This window comes from Dipodomys spectabilis, unplaced genomic scaffold (genome assembly GCF_019054845.1).
Source record: "Dipodomys spectabilis isolate Male_0828 unplaced genomic scaffold, ASM1905484v1 ptg000136l, whole genome shotgun sequence".
NCBI classification, from domain to species: domain Eukaryota; kingdom Metazoa; phylum Chordata; class Mammalia; order Rodentia; family Heteromyidae; genus Dipodomys; species Dipodomys spectabilis.
This window is the reverse complement of record NW_024870813.1, coordinates 8,029,320-8,041,439: the sequence shown is the minus strand read 5'-3', so window position 1 is coordinate 8,041,439 and position 12,120 is coordinate 8,029,320. Positions and strand designations below refer to the sequence as shown.

General features: G+C 49.7%; 1 protein-coding gene across 1 annotated transcript in view; it reads right to left on the bottom strand.

Annotated features, from left to right (window-relative positions):
• Dlg5 (discs large MAGUK scaffold protein 5) overlaps window positions 1-12,120 on the bottom strand; it is a 104,492-nt gene that overhangs the window by 53,360 nt on the left and 39,012 nt on the right. The window contains exon 2 of the mRNA XM_042690337.1: window positions 4,185-4,253. Coding sequence (XP_042546271.1) covers window positions 4,185-4,253 — 69 coding nt within the window. The remainder of the gene's footprint in view (window positions 1-4,184; window positions 4,254-12,120) is intronic.

The window sequence follows — 12,120 nt, the reverse complement described above, 5'->3', positions numbered from 1 at the left end:
TCTGGTGCTCTAACACTTGAGCCACAACTCTACTTCCACACTGGCTTTTTGCTAGTTAACTGGAGATAAGAGCAGTGATAGACTTTTGTGCCCAAGTTAGCTTTGAACTGCAATCTTCAGAGCTTGGCTTCTGGAGTAGCTAGGTTAAAAATGTAAGCCACCAGTGCCCAGCTCTTTTATTTTTAAAAAAACAAAACCCTATATATTCACACAAGATTGTTTAATGAACCAATGACTACCCTTTGGAGAAAAAAAGGCCGTCCTGAAGAGAGTAGCAAGCTTTGCACTTTGTAAAGTGTCTACAGTCTGGCTTCACGAAGACATACTCCAGGATGGAGCCTTTTGGAAAAATCCCACTCAACACCTGTGTGAGGCTGGAAAAGTGAAAAAGGCAGGTGACATCCTATTACGCTGAATGACACTTTTGTTTTGTTCATCCTGGGGCTTGAACTCAAGGCCTGAGTGCTTTCCCTGAGCTCTTTCTGCTCAAGGCTAGTGCTCTACCACTCTGAGCCACTGCTCCACTTCTGGTTTTCTGGCAGTTAATTGGAGATTGGAGTCTTACAAACTTTCCTGCCCAGACTGGGTTTGAACCCTAACCCTCAGATGTCAGCCTTCTGCGTAGCTAGGATTACAGGTGTGAGCCACTGGTGCCCAGCAAACAAAATAGTTTTGACCTCACAGGCCCCCTCCAAGGACCACTGAGACAGCAGGCCAACCTGAGAACATTCCTTCTATGCTACAAGCAAATTCAAGAAGCAGGTGAACTTGTTTACAGTTGGACATTATTCAAGTTGGCCAAGGAGAAAAGTGGCATAAGCCAAAGTGGTCAGTTGGAGTGGAGATGCCCAGGTTACCTTCTTGGCCACCAACAGGCTCTGGCTATCCAGAGGAGAGTGGTGTGGAGGCAGAACATGGTTATCAGATGCACCAGGCTAGTCTTGCCTACAGCCCAGAACTAGCCAGCACAGACCCCGTCTAGAGCCATCACTTCTCAACAAACCTCAGCTAGGCCACAGAACTCCTTAGCAATACGGACTTTCAGGTGCCAGCCAGCCCCACTGACTCAGAAATGCGGGTCACCCCCAGCCCACAGCACTTGGTGTCTGTCCTCTACCAGTACCTCTGATGCTGATGTAAAGTCTGAGACTTTACATCTGTCCTGGACCAGAGCTGCATCTACAGGCCAGAGTGGGCTTCCCCCAACTTGTCCAAAGTCACTGCAATTACAGGCACCTATCACAGATGAAGTTCAGCCACCACTCAGCCCCTCACTGGAGACTTGGTCTAAACAAGCCTCCAGCTCAGCTCTTCCCCTACCCGGAATGAAAGGGGAGGATTCCGGAGAGCAGCTGCAGCCTTGCCAGTTCTGGCTCTCCAGCCAGACACTAATGCGCTGGAATCCTTGACTCCTGGTCTGCTTTTCAGGAACCCAAAGCAAGACAAGCAGCAAAAACCAGTTGCTTCCAGGTGGCTCCAGGCACCAGAGCACTGCTAGAAGGCCCAATGCAAGTCATCTCTACCCGCTCCCCCTGGTCAGAACTCACCTTCCCCAGAGCTGTTCTTTCTATTCCTCTCCCTCACCTCCGGCTCCTGGGAGCTTTGTAAGATTCGGGCTCATGCCTCACAGCAAGCCCCGTGGACACTGAACTCAACATGTTCCAAGAGAAGGGCATGTTCCCACATGTCTGGTGACTTGAGAAAAGCATGTTTCCCAGGGTTGCTCCTGACCCCAAAGGATGGTCAAAGGTCAGGAAACAGCTTCTGCCTTCCGGGTGACTCCCTTTCTCCTCCAACCCACCAGAAGCCTCCCTCCCCTCCCAGGAGTTGTCTCTGGGACCCAGAAGAAGTTCTTCAGGTACTGCTAACAAGCCAGGAACCTCTCCATTCTTAAGAAATCTGCTACTTTAATCAGCATGGAATTTAAGGCTTATTTTGCAAATACTACCCAGGAATGTCTCTTCCCCATCCTTTAAAACCTCTCCAGTTACCTAGGCTAGGAGAAATTAGGTCAGAATAAATGGAGAAGAAGAAGATATGCTTCTTGAAACAAGCTATCGCTCAGGGCAAGTTGGAGGAACAGGTTACAGTGAAGGGGGTGGGAATCTTGCTGAGCAGAACTCCCCCAAGAGGCCTCTGTGGAAAGGTACTGCAGCCTAAAGTTACTGGCATAGGGGTGATGACCTGTTCGCAGGTGAAGCGAGAGACCATCTGAGGATCCAAGCTCTCCAGGGGAGCCCCCAAGCTCTGGCCATCAAGAGAGAATTGGGATGGCTCACACTACTCTCAGGCTCTCAGCTACTCAGGAAGCTGAGATCTGAGAATCAGAGTTCCAAGCCAGCCCAGGGAAGAAAAGCCTCTGACACTCTTATCTCCAATTAACCAGCAAAAAGCCAGAGTAGAGGCTGGGAATGTGGCTTAGTGGTAGAGTGCTTGCCTAGCATGCGTGAAGCCCTAGGTTCGATTCCTCAGTACCACATAAATAGAAAATGCCAGAAATGGTGCTGTGGCTTAAGCAGTATAGTGCTAGCCTTGAGCAAAAGAAGCTCAAGGACAGTGCCCAGGTGCTGAGGTCAAGCCCCAGGACTAGCAAAAAAAAAAAAAAAAAAAGCCAGAGTAGAGCTATGGCTCAAATGGTAAAGTGTCAGCCTTGAATGAAAAAAGCTAAGGAAGAGCAACAGGCCCTGGGTTCAAACCTCAGTGTGTCCTCTCTTCACAACACACACACACACACACACACACACACACACACACACACACACACACACACACACACACACACACACACACACACACACACACACACACACACACACACACACACACACACACGACAAAGGCAGAAATCTGGGCAGTATACCCAAAAGCCTCAAATGCTAAGAGCTGCTAGTATCCATCAGAAGCAAGGAGGGAGATCCGGGGCCATTCATGTCTCAGTGTCTTCAGAGAACATGGGCCTTACTGATACTCTGACCTCAGACTTCTGGCCTCCAGAACAAGCAGTCCCACTGCAGAAGCAGGGCAGCCCCTCTCCTCACGCTGCCCTCCCACACTGTCGTGGCTCCTCCCCTCCCACAGACCATAGGATCCAGGGGTGAAGAGATGACATCTGCCTGATAGCACTATGCTCCAAGGCCACCACCCCTGGCATACCACAGGAGTCCAGGAAGCGAAGTAATGAGCCACTGTCCCTGGCTAGCTCTGGAATCTCAGAGTATCAGTCCTCCCATGTCTCTATGGGGCAGGGGAGCATAATAATTGGACCCAAAGATCTCTGTGAGCCGTTCAGTTCAGAAAGTCCAATTACATTCCTAACAAAGCAGACCAGGAGTCAAGGATTCCAGCGTGTGAGTGTCTTATTGGTGTGCACACTGAGGTCATATAGGCCCAGCATTCTCGGAGTAGGACAATCAGAGATGTCTGACAGAGGGATGTAACCAGGGCTCAGAGGCCTGGGAAGGTGAATAGGGGATGTGTCTTTCCTGCTGTCCCAGTGAGCTGGAACAGGGCTGGCCTTAACTGACAGGATTCTGGAACCCAGGCCACTGGAACCCAGGAGGGCATCTGCTACAACATCAACTGGCTCCACTCTTGTCCCAGTAGCCACACACTGTCCCACTTACAGAAGATAACCTCAGAAGGAGTTGGTCTCACTGAACGAGGTCTTTGGGGTATGGAGAAGCAGGCTTACTGAGAAAGCCTACACTCTTAAAACGAAGAAATGGCAAAATATATGGTCTTCAATACCAGCTTCCCTCTTAACACCAAAGTCGGACTTTTTTTTTTGTACCAATGCTGGGGCATGAATTTGGGGACTGGGCACTGTCCCTTAGCTTTTTCACTCAAGGCTAGCACAATACCACCTGAGCCACAGCTCTACTTCTGGATTTTTGATAATTAGAGAGAAGGGTATTCTCAGGCAAGCTCAGAACCTTGATCCTCAGATCTCAGCCTCCTGAATAGCTAGGATTACAGACATGAGCTACTGGCACCTGGCCAGAGCCAGACTTTTGAGACAAAAACAGAAAACAAAACAAAAAGTTTATGGTATCCACAGAAGATGATTCCACAAGTAACTGGGCAGGAAAGACCACTCTCTTCTGATATCTGGGACCCTTCCTGGGCTGTCCTAATTCCAGACCCCACCCTGGTCCATCTGGCATCCCTGGGAGGATGCTACTCACCCACACTGCTGAGCGAGCTGCTACTCTCCGAGTCTGACGGCATGATGGACAGGACACTGTAGGTGGAGCCTGGGGACAGAAGGGGAGACCATGTGTTACTAACCCAAAAGGGCCATGCACAGACAGTCCAAACACTATCAGACCAGCTGCTTTGCAGGCACTGTGAGGCTACCAGAGCCACTGCCACACCAGGGAACTTGAGTCCAGGTTCACGGGAGGTGTGGTGGACATAAGTTAGAACAGGCTTCCACACAGCCTTCTTTTCTTTTTTTTTTTTTTGGTCGGTCATGGGGCTTGAACTCTGGGCCTGGGCGCTGTCCCTCAGCTCTTCAGCTCAAGGCGAGCGCTCTACCACTTGAGCTACAGCGCCACTTCCGGTTTTCTGGTGGTTTTATTGGAGATAGGAGTGTCACGGTCTCTCCTGCCCGGGCTGGCTTTGAACCACGATCCTCAGATCTCAGCCTCCTGAGTAGCTAGGATTACAGGCGTGAGCCACCAGCGCCGGGCTCCACACAGCCTTCTACCTCACTTTTCCACCCCAGAGCTGACCAACATGCAGAGAGAGCCAGGGTAGTCAGGGAGCTGGCTTCTTCTTGGGATACCTGGGACAGATTCAGCTAAGATGCAGCAGGCCCCAGCCCTATTGGGGTATAAAGATTTCCTGCAGTTTTATCAGTATAGTTTTGGCTTCCATGCAGGGAGTGACAGAGCACATAGAAAACCAGCCCAACAAACCACTTTCTCCCTAGCTGTTGTGCTCTTTCATCCTAAGCATATTCAAGCTCCATCGTTGGCCATTTGATATTCAGCGTCTAACCCTCAATACAAGTTACTTAATAGGCTTGGGGTATGACAAACTGGTAGGGTACACACTTAGCATGCATGAAGCCCTGAGTCTAATTGCTAGTACCAAAGAAAAAAAGAAAAGGACTGGAAATGTGGCTCAGAGGTAGTGCCTGCCTAACAAGCACAAAACTCTGAGTTGAGATCCCAGTACTACCAAAAGAAAGAGGAAGAAGAGAGAAAGAGAAAGAGAAGAAAATCAAGTCACTTTAAAAATTATCATCAATTATACTGTCACCAAAGCCAGTAAGCTCATTTTTGTTTGTTTGTTTGCTTGCTTGCTTGCTTGGTTTGTGGGTTTGGGATCCACACTTAATGATGTTAATTGCTGGCTATGGGCATAGAACCATCATGGTTTGGTTTCAATTCAAATGTTTTCAAAACCAGATGGAACCAGGTGCCAGTAGCTTATGTCTGTAATCCTAGCTATTCAGGAGGCTGAGATCTGAGGACCCTAACTTAAATCCAGCCCAGACAAAATTGTCCATCAGATTCTGAATTGCATTTAACCAGCAAAAAGCTAGAAGTGGAGTTGTGGCTCAAGTAGAACACCAGTCTTGAATAAAAAAGCTAAAGAACAATGCATAGGCCCTGAGTTCAAGCTCCAGAACTGACACAAAAATAAAAAAGAAAGGGAGGTGAATGGAGGAGGGAAGAAGGACAGGACAGGACAGGCCTGGTATCAGGAAGAAACCCTAGTCAAGAAGTCCAGGTCCTGAGCAAAGCGCTCAATCTGCCTGCCTCTGGTTCCTGGCCTGCATGATGAGATTCAACTACCTAGGTGATTCTGTGTCTCTCTCCTTTCAGCAATGATATTTCACATGGAAGAATGGAAACAAAGTGTGGGCACTGCTCTCCAAGACCACAACTTGACATGAAACTAAAGACAAGGGCAAAACCAACTCCACTAGGAACCTGGCCTGAACAAGTTCAACAGGCAGAGATGGCAGGTCACAGCACATCTAATGGCAGAGATGCACATTCTATTCCTAGAACGGAAAGAACTATGCAACAAAGAGGTGTGTAGCTGGGCAGAGTGGATGAGCCTGAAATGGGATGTCTGCAATTCAGGCATTGAACAGGTCAGGGCTCTGCTGTCAGAAAGTTGCCAAGAACTGATGAGATCCCAGGTTCCAGAAGTGGAAATGCGGGGTCAGATGTCAAGGGTTCTCTTTCAGCCCAACTCTGGACTTACCATGTAAGACTTGTGTACTCTCAGAAGGTAAAGAAGAGAGATACGGAGATGGGGTAAACAGGGCAGGGACAGGAGGAAGAGCCCACCAGGAGGCAGGAGAGACCCTTAGAGAACAGGGGAAAACCAAAAATGAAGGCCTCAGAAACAGAAGCCAGTTAGCTGGCAGGTATATACCAGCAAAGGAGATGAAAGGAGAGGAAAAAGGAGATTCTAGGGATGGGGAGGTCTAGAACCAGTGGCCAGGAGTGACCAGTGGCCTCATCACTGAGTTGTCTGCAAGTCTCTGAAATCTCTAGTGTACATTGAAGAGAAAGGGGGCCAGGGAGGAAGATGGGCAAGTGTTGGGGTCTAGCAGGACTGTCAAAGGGATTACATTGTCCCCTAGGGCCTCCAGAACCAGCTGGGAACAGTGGGTGATGCTGGACAAGGCTGTAGCTCCACACTGACACAGCGGCCTGGAGAGGAAAGACTAAGAGGACAAGACCACAGGACATCCACTCATCTAGCTCTTACAACAGGCATTAGCACATCATCTGAGGGGAGATAGAACTGAAATACTCCCACATTCAGCCCTAAAATCCTATGTGATCTCACTAGACACATGAATAAATCCTGTCCAGATTCCTGAATTCCAAGTCTGATCCATACCATTACTTTTGCTCTGTACTTCACATCTCCATTTCTGTCTCAGTAGGACAAACGACATCACACCTTTCTTCAAATCCTCTCTCTTCCCACGTCTGTACTCATTAAATCCAATCAGCCAATGCACAGACATCTCCAAGGCACAAAAACCCAACACCACCTCTATTTTCTTAGCTCAACTGCCACACTTTTATTAAATGCTTGCTTTTTTTTCTCTATGACGATAAGGAAGGCTGACCAGCTGGTATGTGGTGGATTGTTTTTGAAAAGACACCTACTCAGGAAAGCAGGCACAAATACACGCTCCCACACACACCTCTAGACATCCATCTCTGTGTTTCAGCTCAACTAAGCCTGTGACAGTATGGCCCACACTCTGGTAGCCAGCAGCCAGACACCACTGCCAGAACAGAACGCTTGCTTCTTTCTCAGTGCTGGCGCCCACAGTGCCCCATCTTCCAGTAAACCACCCCTCCTCTCCACATCGTCTCTCTCCTCCCCCGTGGCGAGTTTCCACTGTTAATTAAGCTTGGCAGACACACTCCTTTCTCTCCACTCGACTTCTTTCCTCACTGGGGGTGTCCACCAGCCAACCTACATATTTTTATCCCTCTTCCCTGTCCCCCAAATCCTGACTGGGCTTTGGAGGCTCACAGGGGTGACATGACATCTTTACCTGCATCTCTGGACATCGCCTTGGCCCCCTACTCCAGGCAGCTGGCAAGGCTCCTGGAGGCCAGTGGGGGGCTACTGATTAAGATTAGACAGGACCCAGTTTTTACGCTGTTCCCAGAGTGTTGGACGTCACTAAGGGGGTAAAGGCCCTGTGCTAACATTGTCTGGATCCTGCTTTGTTTCTGTGGCTATTGTCGTGTTAAAGGCCTGTGTGGTTAGGGCTGTCGGGAAAAGGCAAAGGAGTCACTCCCCCAAGTCACACAGTGTCCCTTCTAAAAACCAGCAGCTTCCAGAAGCTGGGGGGGGGGGGGGCGGGGGAGGCATTAAGAGAGTATCTGATGTCATCTATGTCTCGGATTTCACAATTAAATCTGGAGGCCAAAAGGAGCCCCAGCTCAGCCCAGCGCCTTCTGATGCCCTGTGCAGTCCCCAACTCAAGGGAGGATGCAGGTCCGCATGATCCACTGTAGGCCCGCCCCACACTGATGCCTGAGGCAGCTCAGAACGTATTCCCTGGGTCCTGGGAAGGAGGACAGGGACCACCCTGGTGAGGCTTAGGTGACTGTGGACCGTTGTCATCCCCACTCCCTGGCCACACACAGACACGGGACAGCAGGGCCCCAACCACCACCTCTGGCTTGCTGCTAGTGCCAGCGCCTACAGAGCTATTGAGTAGACCTGAGGAAAGTTAAATGCTATGGAAACAGATCAACAAAAGGCAAATGTATAGGCCCCAGGGTCCTACATGGAGATTCTTTACTGGTCACAGGGCAGGTGTGAGTGGGGCCTGAGAAGACACTGCTAACACCCTCCATTTCAACCAGTGGTGTAGGGATGAAGAATAACCAGCTAACTGTTGATATGCTCTCCCATGTGCCTTTGATAAGAGTAATAAAATAAATCTTATAAATAACGAGTAACCAGGACTGGCACTGGATGCAAATGGAAGTTCACAGAAGCCCAGGGGGAGGCAGAAGCTCCTGGGAGGCAGGTGGCCTGTGACCCTCAGGATCGCCCTGTTACACATATTGTTGGTGTCCTTCCGCAAGAGTCCAGGCCAGCTAATTGTATACTGTGTGACTCAGCCCCACTGAGACCACTTCAAAAGCACTTCCAGTAAAATCCTTCAATAGATAAGGGGACCCATGGCTACCCAGGCCAGGAGATGAGATGGAAGTGCACCCCTTACACACCTCTGCTCATCTGGAGTTACTTACTTCCAGTAAGGCACAACCTTCCCGTCTTTCACAAGGAACACCTGAGATCCCTGGAGAGGGCACAGGGACGCTAACCTCTCCGCCAGCCACTGCAGAAGGAAAGCTGCAGCTCCCTGAAGGCTCAGGGTCCCCAAAGTAGGAGCTACCAGCAACCTTCCCACCCCGAGCCCTTCCTCAGCTCACACCTGCCACTCCCAGAATCCTGCAGGTCCAGTCTCCCCACATCTGTCCCATGCTCTGCAGAACTCTGGGAAACAAGCTAAGGCCCAGGAGCACCAGAGGCTGCTCTGCTGCTGGAAGACTCAGAAGAGGGTTCTCCCCCTCTCAGAGCCTGGGGGCAAAGGAGATAGTAGTGACCAGCCTGGCGCCAGCCTGCCTGGGTTTATTCCCAACTCTGCCATTACTAGCTGTGTGCCCTCAGGTAAATCCCTCATCCTCTCTGTGCCTGCATGCACTTATCTGTAGAATAGGATGTAAGGAATGCTTTCAGCATAGACCTACTGGGAGATCAACACAGTGAGTACATGAAGTACCTGAAATAGTATCTGCATGGCTGCATGGCCAGGCAGCAGCCTCCAGTGTGAGCTGTTGTGCTCACCGTGAGCCAGCCTGCCAAGGCAAGGCTCTTCCCACCCTGCCCTTCTCCATTCCTGTACCACCCAAATTGAAGGCTGTGACCCAGAGATGAGGTCCAGTGAGTAAAGCAAACCATCAGCAAGCAGGGACCTCTCTAATAGTAACACTGTTCAATGTTCACTCCATCAGAACCCTGAGGTTGTCATTAGTTGTCCAGTTTACAGAGGAGGTAATGAAGGTCACATTATGCAACTGGCTTAAAGTTGTGGTAAAGCCAATAGGAGAAATCCCCAAGCAGGTTCTGCATACAATTCAAGGGATGAAGGGGGGGAGGGGGGGCTGAAGCCTGCTGGGTACAAAGGTATAGCCCAGGTGCTAGCCAAGCCTCACTCCAAAGCCTCTGTTCCAAGTACACAGAGGAGGTAGTGAGAGTTGCTCACCTGGGGGTCGGGGTGGGGGAAGAGGGGCCAGTCCTACCTTCCCTGCTTTGACAAGGTTTTCCTTCCCTGATAGAAAACTCCCATGCAGAACTTCATTCAGGACAGCCCAAGGCTGCACAAGCTGTGACTCTAAAGTTGGAGGCTAACAAACTCAGCCACTTCAGGGAGGCCCTGGGAAGCAGCAGTCACAAAGGCATCAATCAGGCCCTACCTCTGTGTCCCACCGGCCCACCTGAGGGCAGAAGGACCCTGACCTTCCCAGGTGCACAGACAGATGGAGCCTCAGGCAGCCTGGTTTGCCTTCACTATACATAATTCACCCCAAAGCTGTAGGTTTGCACTTTAGGGTGTGCGTGTGTGAGTGTGTATGTGTGTGTCTGTGTGCCTATGTTCATGCGTGCATATGCATGTGCATGTGCATGTGCCAGTACTGGGGCTTGAACTCAAATCCTAGGCACTGTGCTTTAGTGTTTTTTTTTTTCTCTCCTCAAGGCTAGCACTCTACTTGAACCACAGCCCCACATCCAGCTTTTTGGTGCTTAATTGAAGATTAAGAGTCTCAAGGATTTGTCTGTCTACCCACAATGGCTTTGAACCTCAAATTCTCAGATCTCAGCCTCCTCAGTAACTCTAGGATTACAGGTGTGATCCATAGGCCCCTGGCTCAAACTTTAGGTCTGTACGTGGTTCCCTTAACCGCTAAGTGCAGTCTGATAACCCCAGCACAGGCCTGGCACTACTCCGGACCTTTGAGTCACTATCAGGAGGCTGGCCTCTGAAAGGGGGACTGGGAAATGGGAGTGTGAATCCTGGCTGTGAGCTGTGAGAAATGTGGGGATCAGGTAGGGAAGGAACAGAACCACCTGAACCTCAGGAATCTCAAGTCCATTTTGCCTCCCCCCTCCTTGAACACCAAAAATGTCCCAAGGCTAAAACATGACAAGAAAGGAACATGAACCATAAACATCCAGAATTAATCAGTCAGCTCATGAAATAAAGGCCTTTCCCACTAACTGCTGTCTTGAGGAGAAGAGGAGCGAAATGTGTGTGCTGTTGTTTGTTTAATTAGTGTAGAAACAGAGAAGATGAACGTCGCCAAAGACTCAACAACAGCAAGACAGTTGCTCCTCCCTCCACCAGCCTGGAGATGGCCTTGGGGTCGGCACAAGCAGGAATCCTTTCAGAATTTCCATATCCTCCAGGTCAGGGATGGAGGGAGGAAAAACAGAAGGGGTCCTGGAACCATGAACCTGCACCAGCTCTATCTATCACCAAAAAGAACTGCTGCTTTTCCTCCAACATTGACCCCATTTACCTGAAACTCAAGTGCAAAGCCACTGCCTCCTCCAATATCCAGAGACAATCCCTTCCCTCTTCCTCAAACTGAAAGAGCCCTACACACACACACACACACACACACACACACACACACACACACACACACACACACACACACTTCACCCCAGCAAAATCTGGCCATACAATGCCATCATATTGCCACAACTCAACCACAGAAAATGGGGAAGGAAGCAATTCAAATGCACAAAAGGATGTGGGTTGTCTTTACACATGAGCAACCCACAGGAAAGAAAGTAGCAAGAAGCCAGGCACTGGTGGCTTACACCTGTAATCCTAACTACTCAGGAGACTGAGATCTGAGGATCATGGTTCAATGCCAGCCCAGACAGGAAAATCCATGAGACTCTTATCTCCAATTAACCACTAGAAAACAATAAGTAGAACTTTGGCTCAAAGTGGTAGAGTGTTACCTTTGAGCAAAAGAGCTTGGGGACAGTGCAGAGGCCCTGAGTTCAAGCTCCATAACCATCAAAGCAAGAGAAAATATCCCCATATTTTATATAAGGGGGGGGGGGGAATGGATTCACATTCTCAACCTCAAAAGACAGAAAATAGGAAGTGGCACTGTGGCTCAAGTGGTAGAGCACTGCCTTGAGCACAGAGGCTCAGGGATAGTGCTCAGGCCCTGAGTTCAAACCCCCAGACTGGCAAAAAAAAAAAAAAAATGATAGCAAATAAAACCAAGTGACCAGGCCTCTATAAGTCAAGTGTCCCTGGAATTCAAGCCCACTAGACATCTATGAGTAGTCCTGACAGCAAACAGGCCCAGTTTCCCCTCAAGAGACAAGGACCTCTGCCTGCATCATCACACTTGCTACCCCAAACTTCTACACATGCAAATGCTTGTGCAGAACAGAGAAGGTAAGATCCATGATTTCTCAGCAGACCCAGCTCTCACAGCCAATGGAATCCCTGAACCACATATCCCAAATAACCTGCAGATATCTGTCCAGAGGAAGCTGAGGTGAGCCGGGTCTCATAGAAGA